Source organism: Perognathus longimembris, chromosome 8 (genome assembly GCF_023159225.1).
Source record: "Perognathus longimembris pacificus isolate PPM17 chromosome 8, ASM2315922v1, whole genome shotgun sequence".
Classification (NCBI taxonomy): Eukaryota; Metazoa; Chordata; class Mammalia; order Rodentia; family Heteromyidae; genus Perognathus; species Perognathus longimembris.
This window is the reverse complement of record NC_063168.1, coordinates 5,178,401-5,192,077: the sequence shown is the minus strand read 5'-3', so window position 1 is coordinate 5,192,077 and position 13,677 is coordinate 5,178,401. Positions and strand designations below refer to the sequence as shown.

Here is a 13,677-nt window from a genome sequence, read left to right as displayed (position 1 = left end):
TATACCAATACCATGCTGTTTTTGTTATGATGGCCTTGTAGTAGAGCTTGAAGTCTGGTATGGTGATACCTCCTGCACTATGTTTTTTGCCTAGAATTGCTTTGGCTATTCTAGGTTTTTTGCTGTTCCATATGAATTTATGGATTGGTTTCTCTATTTCAGTGAAGAATGTGGCTGGGATTTTGATAGGTATTGCATTGAATTTGTATAACAATTTGGGCAGTATGGCCATTTTCACTATATTGATTCTGCCTACCCATGAGCATGGGAGGTCTTTCCATCTCCTTGTGTCTTCTTTGATTTCCCTTATTAGATTTTTGTAGTTTTCATTGAATAGGTCCGTCACGTCCTTGGTTAAGTTGATCCCTAGGTACTTTATTCTTTTTTTGGCTACTGTAAATGGAATCGTTTCCATAATTTCCTTTTCTGTTTGTCTATTGCTGGTGTACAGAAAAGCTGCTGACTTTTGTGGGTTGATTTTGTATCCTGCTACTTTGCCAAATTGGTTTATTAGATGTAGGAGTTTGGGTACTGAGTTTTTTGGGTCCTTGAGATATAAGATCATGTCGTCTGCGAATAGGGATAACTTGATTTCTTCCTTGCCGATGTGGATCCCTTTGATGTCCTCCTCTTGCCTTATTGCTATGGCTAGGGATTCCAGTACTATGTTGAACAGAAGTGGGGAGAGTGGGCATCCTTGTCTTGTTCCTGTGTTTAGGGGGAATGATTTAAGTTTCTCTCCATTTAATATGATATTAGCAGTTGGTCTGTTGTATATGGCTTTTATTGTTTTGAGGAATGTTCCATCTATTCCTGTTCTCTCCAAAGCTTTTAATAGGTATGGATGTTGTATTTTGTCAAAGGCTTTTTGGGCATCGACTGAGATAACAATGTGATTCTTGATTTTAGTTCTGTTTATGTGGTGAATTACATTGATTGATTTACGGATGTTGAACCATCCTTGTGACTGAGGGATGAAGCCTACTTGGTCATGATGTATGATATTCTTGATCACTTTCTGGATCCTGTTAGCTAATATTTTATTGAGGAGCTTTGCATCTGTGTTCATTAGTGATATTGGTCTGTAGTTCTCTTTTTTTGTTGGATCTTTGCCTGGTTTGGGGATGAGTATGATATTAGCTTCGTAGAATGAGTTCGGGATTTTTCCCTCCGTTTCTATTTCGCGGAAGAGTTTGAGGAGTATTGGAATTAGCTCCTCACTAAAGGTTTTGTAGAATTCATTGGTGAATCCATCTGGGCCTGGGCTTTTCTTAGTAGGGAGGTTCTTGATTACCTCCTGTATCTCACCGTAAGTTATTGGTTTATTTAGTTGATTTATTTCTTCTTGGTTCAGTTTGGGCAGTTTGTACTTCTCTAAGAATTGATCCATTTCTGTAAAATTATTGTTTTTTGTTGAGTAGAGGTTTTGGAAATAGCTCCTTATGATTGTTTGAATATCGTGTGTATTTGTTGTAATTTTTCCTGTGGAGTCCCTGATTTTACGAATATGAGTCTCTTCTCTTCTTTTTTTTGTGAGTCTTGCAAGGGGTCTGTCAATTTTGTTTATTTTCTCAAAGAACCAGCTTTTAGTCTTATTTATTTGTTGAATGGTCTTTCTATTTTCAATCAGATTTATCTCTTCTTTAATCTTTGTAATCTCTCCCCTCCTAGTCATTTTAGATTCTGTCATTTCTTGTTTCTCCAGTTGTTTTAGTTTCATCGTGAGGGTATTCACCTGCTCTGCTTCCATTCTTTTAATGTGGGTACTGAGTGCAATGATCTTGCCCCTCAGTACTGCCTTAGCTGTGTCCCATAGGTTTCTTTGTGATGTGTTTTCTTTGTCATTGTGGCTTATGAATTCGTTGATTTCATCTTTAATTTGATCTGTGGCCCAAGTGTTGGATAGCAGCGTGGGGTTTAGCCTCCAAGAGTGTGTATAGGCTCTGTGGTATCCTTTGTTGTTGAGGGTTACCTTTAATCCACTGTGATCAGATATAATACATGGGATGATGTCAATTCTTTTGTATTTGCTGAGGTTCTTTGTGTGGGCTATGACGTGGTCTATTTTGGAATATGATCCATGGGCTGCTGAAAAGAAGGTGTATTGGGTCTCTGTAGGGTGGAAGGTTCTATATAGGTCTGTTAGATCCATTTGGGCAATGGTGTTATTTAGGTCCTCAGCTCCCTTACTAATCCTCTGGGTGTTGGATCTGTCTCTTGGAGAGAGAGGAGTATTAAAGTCACCCACTATGATTGTGTTTGCATCTATCTTGCTCTGTAATTCTGTGAGAATTTGCTTGACATATGTCGGGCCTCTTTTGTTCGGTGAGTATACATTTATCACCGTGATGTCTTGATTCTGGATTTTTCCTTGTATCAATATGTAGTGTCCTTCTTTGTCTTTTTGAGTGGACTTTAAAGAGAAATCCAGCTTGTCTGAGATCAGGATGGCTACACCTGCCGTTTTGGTGGGTGCATTTGCTTGGTAGATCTTGCTCCATCCTTTCATTCGAAGCCTGTTTTTGTCCCTTGCTGTAAGGTGGGTCTCTTGTAGACAACAGATGTCAACTTTTTGCTTGCGGATCCATTCTGCCAGTCTGCTCCTCTTGATCGGGGAGTTTAAGCCATTTATATTTAAAGAGATCAAGGATAAGGGTGTTTTTTCTCCTTCCATTTTCTTGTTGGGCTGTTTTTTCCTGTTGTTTTTTTTTTTTTTTTCTTCTTGTCTTTAGTGAGCTTGTGTTTCTGCTGGACTTTGGCTATTGAAGTTTCTTTCTGAATCTGTCTGTGTGTCTTTTACGATCTCTGTTGGGTGGGCTTCCCCTCTTAATATTCGCTGTAGGGCTGGTTTTTTATTCACATACTCCTTTAGCTCCTCTTTGGTGTGGAAAGATCTGGTTCTCCCTTCGAATGTGAACTCCAGTTTCGCTGGATATTTGATCCGAGGTTGTAAATTGTTATTCTGAAGTACTTGGATGGTGTTCTTCCACTCACTTCGAGCTTGGTAAGTTTGTGTGGATAAGTCGGATGTTATTCGAATCCTCTTCCCATTGAAAAAAGTTTCCTTCTTCGCTTTGGCTGAATTCAGAATTTGCTCTTTAATCTTGAGGTCTGTAGTCTTGAATATTATGTGCCTTGGGGTGGTTTTCCTGGGGTCTGGCCTGCCAGGTGTCCTATAGGCTTCGGTTACCTGGATGGGGTCCCCTGTGAGATTGGGGAAGTTTTCTGCAATAACTTTATTGAGAACATGATTAAGCCCTCTGCTCTGATATTCGGCTCCTTCTTCTATTCCAATTATACGCAGATTATATCTCTTGTCTTTGTCCATTAGTTCCTGGAGTAATCTTCCCTGAAGCTTCACCTTTTCTTGGAGTGTGGTCATTTTCTGGTTGTTGTCAGCTGCTTCATCGTCCAGGCGAGAGATTCTGGATTCCATATGGTCCACTCTTTGTGTTATGGTTTCAATTGCGGAGTTTATGGATGTCAGAGAGCTATTCATGGTTGTCATATCAGCTCTGATCGTGGAAATTTCTTCCTTTAAAGAGTTGTATTTTAAATCTATTTTTTCATGCATTTCAATTCTCAGGGTGTGGAGATTTTCTTTAAAGGCGGCTTGCATTGTATCCATTTTTGCTTCCATTTCTTTAAACGAGGCTTGCATTGTATCCAGTTTTGCTTCCATTTCTTTCTTGGCTTCCTGGGTGTCCTTCCAGATTTCCGCTCTAAACTCCTGGAATTGTTTTCTGATTTCATTTCTGACGGTTTCGATCATTCCTGTTAACATGTCCTCATTTGCTTTTTTATTCTCCATCTCCTCTCCAGTCGTGCTGCTTTTTGGAGCTGGCGAGTTGGCTTGTCCTTTGATGAACTGAGTTATGTTTCTTTGTGATTTGCGCATCTGGAAGTCTGTGTAGATCTTCCCTCCCTTCTGTGTAGGCGTGTCTGCGTCAGCAGGTGCTGTCGCTGTGGCCCCGCCCACCAGTGCAGGGCACGCCTATCAGAGCGGGCCCTTTCGCCGGGGCCCCGCCCTCCTGTGCACTGTGAGTCCCCTACAACAGGCACTTAAGTGGGGTCTGCCTCCCAGAGCGAGCCCTGGGTTGTTGGGTTGTGCTTGCGCCCTCCCGCGAGTCCGTTGGGTGGGGGAAGCAGTATGTGTGGGGCCCAGTGGGATCGACTGTCCGGGTGTGGCTTGGCACCCTCAGACCTCGCCTCCGCTTCGAGGAGGGGGAACGAGATCAGGCTCAGGTGACCCTGCTGGGCTGGTATTGCCCACCAGCGCCTGTGATTTTAGTTGTAAGAGTCCGCAAGGTCTAGGCGCCTCGGGTGGGGCTTGCCCTGCCGGCCGTCCCTGGCCCCTGTTGGGAAGGGGACGGGGCCGGTTCTGCCAGTTCAGGAACCTTTGGGGGCTTGGGGCTGTTCCGCCCTTCCCCTGCTAGACTGGCTTCCCAGTGCCTGCTGGGAGCTTCCCGCCTGATTTGGGGAATCTTTGTTCCCACGGGAGTGGGGAGGGGGAGGGAGGGAGATATATCGTCTTTGTCGGGCTTGGGTCTCCCGTTGGGGGAAGGGATTATGGGGGACTCACTTTTGCTGCTTTGTGTGTGTGTCCCGCACCGCCGTTGGCCCTTCAGGGGTTGGCGAAGTGTCGTGGTGGCTCCCCCGTTCCCTCTTTCTGCCGCGCTGGGTTCCCTTGTCCGAATCTGGTGTGGACCCGAACTTCTCGTCGCTGCCGGGTGTCTCTTGGTCCGCACCCTGCTTTGTGTCCGTGGGGTCTCCCGCTATATGGATTCTGTGCTCCTGGCAACCTGTCTGCCGATCGCCGGGTTTCCCTTTCCCAGCCTGACCCTGTTTGGGCCAGGGCCGGCTGGTGGGGGGAGGGTGCCCCGATTAATCTCCGGCTCCGTGTAGGTTTTCGGTTCTTCTTTTTTGCTCCTTTTTGTTTTCCTGCGTTTCTCCACTGCTTCTGGATGCTGGTTTTGCTGGGTTCTTGGTGGAGTGTTGGGTGTTGGAGTTCCCAGCTCGCTATTCAGTTGGTGCGAGTCGGGGTGCCTCCCTATTGTCTCGGCGCCATCTTTCTCCAGCCTGCCTGCTGCTTTTAAGTCAATTTTTCTGTTTTTCTATCTCTGCCTATCTCTCAGGGTATCAAGGCTCACTTTAAATTCTTGGGCTCAAGCTAGTCTGACCTTACCGTTCTGAGTGCCTTGGAACTACTCTGGAGCTTCTTATTAATGGAGCTCCTCAGGGAGCTGCAACTAAGTGCCAGATCCTAGAAAAGGAGTTGAGGAAAACTTCTTTTAATCCGTTTTCAGCTAGATGAATCCTTATCCTACCTAATATGAATTCTGATACCATTTGTACAGCCTCAAGTGTCCTTCAGGATCTAGGGAAACTAACTCTGGCCCTCCCCTCACTTCTCTCACACACACACACACACACACACACACACACACACACACACACACAGAGCCTAGCATATTAAAGGACCTGAGAATGCATCCACCACTGTGCTTCCAGGCACAGCCTTTGTTCTGGCTCTTTGTTCCTCTGCCAGCCCATGATCAGGGCTGCATCCGCTTCGCATGGACCCGGGGTCCGCAGCTGGCTCCACGCACAAAACAGGAAAGGCGCAGGAATCTTCCAGCACCGCCCCTGGGAAAAGTGGGTTCCTGGAGAGCCACCTGGCAGCCTGGCAATGTGAGCACCACAACCGGAGGGTGCCAGACCCCAGGGGTTCCCCTAATGGGCCTCCCCCCCCACACACAGGAGCCTCTTTCCTGCACTGTGAGCAACCAGCCTAGCAGAAAGGGCTGGGAGGGGCCCAGGGCCCCCAGGGCCAGGCCCGCAATGAGCCTCTGGGGCCTAGCTCTTCTGTACTAATGAGGGGACCAAGTTGCAGCCCGCTGTTGGCCTTGTCCACCCTATGGTTTCCGAGGCTGGTTGGAACTTGTTACAGTTATAAAATATATGTGTGTATTACCTGCTTGTTCTCCAGCAGCTTGAAAAAACATACATGTTGCAAATTCCGCCGCAGCCACGCCCTTGTCGTGCAAAGGCTTGGAAGGCAAGCACCACTCCTAGGCCCCAGCACAGTCCCAAGCTCAAAAAGCATTTGCTCTGAGGAGGCTACTTGCCTCTTGCCAATGCAATGTATTCTTTGCTCTCTGCCAGGGAGACTTCACCACCACGACCACCAGCGTCCACCCACCCACCCCTGGCGGCTGGGTTTCTCCTCCACACGTAGAGGTTCCCCACTAGGTCATCGTTTTGCACTTGAGCTGTTCATAAAACCTCATGCGCCAGGAAACAGTTAAGCGGCAGATGAGCAACAACCCCCAATGCAGCAATGACTCGGCCACCAGGCCGGAGAGTCACATTTGAAAAGTAACGCTGTCCTTGTCCATTCTGAGCTTTAAAATACATATGTGTGCTGTATGCTGTGGGTATATGTGTGTGCACACGCATGCGCACATACACACTTACTAGTATATGTGTGCTGCAGGGCCTCGTGCAAGCTGGGTCAGTGCTCTAGCATGGGGCTACCTCCCAGTCCCTGTATGATGGTTTTCCTGCCAGATTCATGCGCGCTCTTAAAGAGGAAGGCTGAATCCTGGTGGGCTCTGAAGGAGGTCCGGGCCTCTAGCTCCAGTCTCTTGGTTTTGCCTCGTGTTTAAAATGGGAGAACAGATCTTGTCTGCCTTCCAGACAGGTTGCTTGGCGGATCAGGGTCAATGAAGCCCAGCACTCAGCGTTGAGTAAGCTGCTTGCTAGACGTTAGACATCCATGGTAATGGAGTAATCACATAAAAACTTGCAGTCACTAGTGTCATACGCCCTTGTACGAATTATATATCTGTTTACTATTCTGGCTTTGTATATTAAGATGTTTATGAAGATGCCGGCACCAGTGGCTCACATCTGTCATCCTAGCTACTCGGGAGGCTGGGATCTGAGGATCAAGGTCGGAAGCCAGTCCATACAGGAAAGTCCATGGGACTATTGTCTCCAAGTAGCCAGCAAAAAGTTGGAAGTGGAATTGTGGATCGAGTAGTAGAGCAGCAACCTTGAGTGAAACAGCTAAGGGATAGCACCCAGACTATGAGTTAAAGCCTCAACATGCGTGTGTGTGTGTGTGTGCACGCGCGCACACACATACATTCACATAGGTTCTAATCAAAATGCAAGCAATTATTTCCTATGCCCTTAAAAAGCTGTGTGGGTGCGGGGGCAGAACGCCGCTGCTCTGGGAACCTTCACTAGGCAAGTATGGTACATGAATCAGGGTTTATTACATTTTTCTCCTCTTACCTTTGTAATTGCTTCAAGTTGTTTCCCTGCCTGCCATTAGAGTGATTTGTGAGAGCAGATTGCCATGCCAGAATGATGTAAATGAAAGTCTGGATTAATGACCAGTGATGTCAAAACCTGAGAATGTGGATTGTACTTACACTGAAGCAAAAGGCCGAAAAGAGTGTGTTTAACTAACACTACACGGAAAAGACTTGGTGGGAATTTTCCTTTTCCAGATGAGTTGTATAGGACAGAATTGTGTCTCGGTCCTCTTTATGGCCCGTTCTGGCCAATTGGCTTTGGAGTGAGGTAACTGGGATCTCACACGAGGGCTGCACTGTGTGGAGCGGAACGAGTCAGCTGCTGGTTTCTACCGAAGCCAGGCTTCCCCGGCCGCCGCTCCTGAGAAGCCCAGACGGAGAGCACTGCACGGCGGAGCCTGGAAGAGCCTCGGAGCCCTGTGGTAGTGAAGGTTCTGGAGAGGATCTCTGGGTCATGCAATCCCATCCCTTCCCTTCACAGGGGGTGGACAATGGATACTCTTAGCTGAGCACGCTGTGATTCCATCTACCTCCTCAGGAGGCTGAGCTCTGAGGACTGCGGCCCAGACAGGAAAGCTGTCTCCAATTAACCACACATCATACATACACACATACATACACACACACATACACACATACATGCATGCACACATGCACACATACACACATGCATGCACACATACACGCACACATACATACATACATACATGCACACACACATACATACACACATACACACACATACATGCACACATACACATACATACGTGCACACATACACACATACATACATACACATACACATACATGCACATATACACACATACATACACACATGCACATACATACATGCACACGTGCACATGCATACATACATACACATACACACACGCATACATACAATCTGGAGGTGAAGCTGTGGCTCACGTGTGGAAAAGCTAAGGGACAGCACCTAAACTCTGAGTTCAAGTCCCAGTACCAGAACAAGAAATAAAATGAAAAGAAAAACCCCACGGTCTTCCCTCCCCTCCCCTGGGGAGACCTCAGCCTTCTGTCCGCAGAAGACCCCAGCGGCCCCGGTCTGCCTCGGGTCCCTCCTGCGCCACGGCCCTCGGTTCTGTTGGCTCGCGTGGTTCGGGTTTGGCTCGGGTTTTGCTTTAGTGACTGGAAAGCAGGGCAATGCTCAGAGCGGCCTCGGCGAGCAGGCCGGGGAAGGCGTCTTCTGGGACAGGAGCCCTTCCTTCCCGGCAAGGCCCGGCCTGGCGCTGCCTGGTGTGTGGTGGTGTGTGGTTTCATCGCAGTGACTGTGCTTTTGATCCCAGCCTCCTCACAGCCCCACAGGCCTGAGTCAGGGCCGCTGGAGGCCGGGAGCCCAGAGACACACGTGCCCACCCCGGCCGCCGCCCTGGAGCTTTGCTCCTCAGGCCCGCTCTGCGCTCACCCTGGCTAGGCCTCCCCCTAGGGACACCGCCCCAGTGTGTGGGGTCAGCCCATCCTAGACTTGTCTGCCAGGTTCAAGTACAAAGTCTGCAGTGGCTAAGTCCACTCTGTGTGTGTGTGTGTGTGTGTGTGTGTGTGTGTGTGTGTGTGTGTACATACACACCAGTGTTTGAACTCAGGGCCAGAGCACTCTCCTTTCAGCCTCTTGGTTCAAAAGGTTGGCAGTCTCCCATCCCTCCATCTGGCCTCTGCTGGCTAATTGGAGATAAGAGTCTCCCTGGCCTGTCTGGCTTTGGGCGATGCTGATCAGCTCTCAGCCTCCTGAGAAGCTAGGGTGTGAGCCACTGGCAGCGGCTTGAGCTAGTCTCCTCAAGGAGGGAGGGAGGAAGGGATAATAGCCGTTCCTTTGGACAAGCGAGCTGTCTGCCGGTCAGGTAGAGAGGGAGATTTGCCATCCATGATGGAATCTCTTGACGTGATTGAAATGTTTTTTCCTTTCCCACTGTCATTGTTTCAATGAATAAAAGACCCCAATTATTATTAACAGGTAGAGTATCTCCCCGGGTGAGGGTTTCTTTTACACATGGACCTCTATACAGCATGCAGTACCCTAAGTCTTCCTTATAAAGCCATGGAAGGGAATACTCCTCTCCTCTTAAATGCTGATGAATTAAGCTCATATATGTTAGTATTAACCACATGGCAGGAATTGGGGGATTTCATAGAAAAAGTCAGAATACTTGAGACGATGACTCAGCCACAACCGGTATTGCTCATCTCTCCAGAGCTATGAGACTCAGGGGTGGAGGGGTGAGTGACAAGGCTGATGGGTCTCCTTGGCATTCTCTGTAGTCTGCACCAGGCTTCTAGCTTCGGGATTCTTGTTCTCAGTGTCCAGAGGACTATCCCAGGAAGATTACTGTTAGTTTCAATAGAGTTTCCTAAGTGCTATCCAAGTGTGTGGTTCTGATAAATAGCAGTCGTATCAGGCTAACTAACACGAAGGAAGATAAATGACTGAGAAATGGGCAGGCAAAAAAGTCAGTGGATTATGTATGAAGGCATAGATGAGTGTGCGGATGAAGGGTTCGGAGGGTGGGTGGACGGATGCTTGGGTAGATGGCTGGATGACTGCATTCACTGATAAAAGGCACTGTGTGTATTCCTACTCTGGTCTTGCATTCATTTTCCATGGAGTGCATACTAGGAATAGCATGTTGACACAATGGAATTGTGGAGAAATGGCACGTTTTCCAATTTAGCTGAAGAAACTCTCCTAAGCGACTTTGAAAGCATCTCTAAAGGCCGACGAGCATTTATTTCTGGTTACGTTCCCTTTTAGTCTTTCTGTTTAATGAATTTTCATTTCTAATATATTCTTCTGTCTTACTTTATTCTGGGTTCAATTCCTATTCATTTATGATTTGTTGTTTGTGTTGATCTGATGTTCCAGAAGTGACTGTGTATAAAATCTACTTGGGAAAATGCCTTCCTTGCTTAGTTAGCCTTTTTTGTGGATGAGGGAGTCCTAGGGCTTGAACTTAGGGCCTGAGTGCTGTCCCTGAGCTTGTATTCCTCAAAGTTAGTGCCCTACTACTTGAGCCACAGCTCTGCTTCCAATTTGTTAGTGGTTAACTAACGATAGCAGTCTCACAGAACTTCCTATCTGGACTGGCTTTGAACCCCAACCTTCAGAGCTCAGCCTCCTGAGTAGCTAGGATGACAGGCATGAGCCACCAGTGCCTGGCTCATTCACTTTGGTTTTCCTGTGACTTCACATGGCTTTCCTCTGTGCGTGCATTGCAAGGTGATTCTGTTGGATGAAAGCACGCCCCCCCCCCTCTCTTTTTGAATAGCAAAGGATAATTTCATTTTTGACTAAGAACATATATAGGCTGGGCACTAGGATTATAGGCTTTTTCCTACAATACTAGCTGCTAGGAGGCTGAGACCTAGAGGATCAAAGTTTGAAGCCAGCCTGGGCAGGAAAAAATATCTCCAAAAAATCAGAAAATCCAGGCTAAAAGCATGGCTTAAGTGGTAGAGCACCAGTCATGAAAAACATCAAGAGCTGTGTTCCAAGCCTGTTACAAGAAAGAAAATAAAACAGATGGAATAAGAGAAACTGGGGATGGACTCAAATGAACTTCTTGACTCACTGGGAGTTGGGAGATTATAGATGTAGGGCTAAAAATGAGAGGCAGGACAGGAACACGCATGTCTTTTTATGAGCATGAGTGGAGATGTCCCTGGAATTCAAGTATCACTTTTTTTCTCCTTCCAGTGATTATCATAATACTTGTAACTGTTAGGGCACTGGTAGGTGTGTCCTTCAGCAAATGGGATCCGAAGGCTTTCTGAGAGTCACGGTAGCATCTATCTTAAGTCCAGCCAGTCCCAGCAAGTCCCTCCACCCCAGGGACTCCTAGCCTTCAGGCTAGAAATTAGGACCCCACTCTTATGCCCTCACTTAATTTGAATTATCTCCTTAGAAATTCTGTCTCCAAACAGACACATTCGAGTGAGGGTTTTAATATATGAAGTGGGAGAGAAAGGAATGAATCAATCCACCACACGTCACATCACAGAATGGTCAGAACATTCAAGTATTGTTCATCATCCTGTCTGTGGGATTTGTGCATCTATCCCTGGGACTGAGTGAACCGATGAGTCCCTTTCCATTGGAATGTAAAATTTAGGCAAATGAATAGACAGAGGAAGGGTGGGTGAATACAGTCATAATACTTAATGTACAGATGTGAAAGAGTAATCAGGTAGCTTGAGGGGATAGGTAGGGTTGGAAGAAATTGGGGAGAAAGATAGAAGGAATGACATTGATCAAAATGGATTGTACTCGGGGCTGGGAATGTGGCCTAGTGGTAAAGTGCTCGCCTCATATACATGAAGCCCTGAGTTCGATTCCTTAGCACCACATATATAGAAAAAAGCTGGAAGTGGTGCTGTGGCTCAAGAGGTAGAGTGCTAGCCTTGAGCAAAAAGAAGCCAGGGATAGTGCTCAGGCCCTGAGTCCAAGCCCCAGGACTGGCAACAAAAACAAAACAAATAAACAAAATGGATTGTACTCATAAATTGATGTGTTGAATTGAAACCCCTTTGTACAACCACGTAAAGATAAATAAAGTAAAATTTATGTTTTGATAACAACTCATATCAAAATATGAAGAAGCTACAGGACACTGGCAGTTCATGCTTGCAATTATCTATTCAAGAGGCTGAGATCTGAAAATTATGGTTTAAGCCAACCTGGGCAGGAATGTCCACCAGACTCTCTAATTAACCACTAAAAGCCAGAAATAGAGCTGTGAAAAAGCTCAAGGATAGCACCCAGGCTCTGAATTCAAGCCCCAGGATTGGCACAACAGCAACAACAACACACACACACATATGTGTGTGTGTGTATATACATGTATATGTATGTAAATATATATATAGAGAGAGAGAGTGCCAGAGGTTTATACCTGTAATCCCATCTATTTAGACCTGAAGATCACTGTTCAGAGCTAGCCCAGACAGGAAAGTCCAGACTATTATCTCCAATCAACCAGAAAGTGAAAAAGTGAAACTGTGGCTCAAGAGGTCCAGCCCTGAACCAAAAAACTGTAAGGGACAGCACTCAGGCCCTGAATTCAAGTCCCAGTATGGGCACACACACAAAAGCAGGGATAACGAGAGCTGTGTATGGTGTAGCTTATGATGAAAACGGCGTGTTCTAGTGGGCAGCCATGCAGGCTTTTCCTGTGTGGAATTCAGGCCACTATCATCCATGTGTCGTCTACTTCTCCTCATCTCATAGGCCCTTTGTCCTGCCAATCGATGCCTGGTGTCCAGGGCAGAGGGCCAATTGCTGCCTTCTTCTCTCTGTGCTCAGGTAGGGCTCACATGTCCACTTGTGAGTGTGGACATGGGATGAACAAAAACACACCTGTCCTTAGCTTAACCATAGCCCCGGGCTGTTGGGAAACTGGGAAGAAGATACACCCACTCCTCTTGTACCCAGAGAAGATGTGCCCCCTAGTGTGAGTGGGAGGCCTTGGTTTCTCATGTGCCTTAGTTAAAGGAAAAAACGTATCACACCACATGAAAGGGATTGGATCTGTTCTCTTACATGTTTCCATTGTAGCAACTGACATTTCCATGTCTATTGTTAATTACCAATGTCTTGCTCTGTGAAGGAGCTCTGCCAAACCCATTGACTCAGAGGGTATTTTTATTTCTGGATTGATCATTTGAAAAGTTCTGCAGTCAGGAAATAGTAAGATTTCACTTTCATGGCAATTTTTCTTTTCTCACTGGAGCATATTGAAGCCATGATGATATCATACCCATCAAACAAATGCAGGGCTGTCCCAGTTACAAAAATAGTTTGTGAAAAAAAAACCCAAAACTCCAAATCCAAATAGGGAAAGAAGTAAAACTCTCCCTGTTTGCAGATGACATGATCCTGTATATAAAGAACCCTATAGATTCCTCTCCAAGTTACTTGAGCTGATCCTAAACTTTGGTAAAGTAGCAGGGTATAAAATTAACCCACAACAATCAGTAGCTTTTCTGTATGCCAACAATGAGAAGAGTGAGACTGAAATCGGGAAAGCAACTCCATTTGTAATAGCCTCAAAAAAAAATAGGAATTAACCAAAGATGTAAAAAGGACCTCTGCGATAAAAACTTTGAAAATCTGTAAAAAGAAATTAAAGCAGATTTAAGAAAATGGAAAAACCTTTCATGCTTCTGGAGTAGAAGGATTAATAACATTGTGAAATGACAATATTGCCCGAAGCTATCTACAAGTTCAATGTAATACCCATCAAAATCCCAACAACATTTTTCAGTGATATAGAGCAAGCAATCCAAAATTTCATATGAAATAGTAGAAGACCTCAAATAGCAAAAA

The 13,677-nt window shown here is 46.1% G+C and overlaps 1 protein-coding gene across 2 annotated transcripts in view; it reads left to right on the top strand.

Annotated features, from left to right (window-relative positions):
• Positions 1-13,677, top strand: part of Rfx8 (regulatory factor X8) — a 69,679-nt gene that overhangs the window by 24,571 nt on the left and 31,431 nt on the right. The window contains exon 5 of one of the 2 annotated variants that reach the window (XM_048353535.1): positions 5,657-5,659. The exons of the other annotated variant lie outside the window; for it this stretch is intronic. Coding sequence (XP_048209492.1) covers positions 5,657-5,659 — 3 coding nt within the window. The remainder of the gene's footprint in view (positions 1-5,656; positions 5,660-13,677) is intronic. 2 annotated transcript variants of the gene reach the window in all.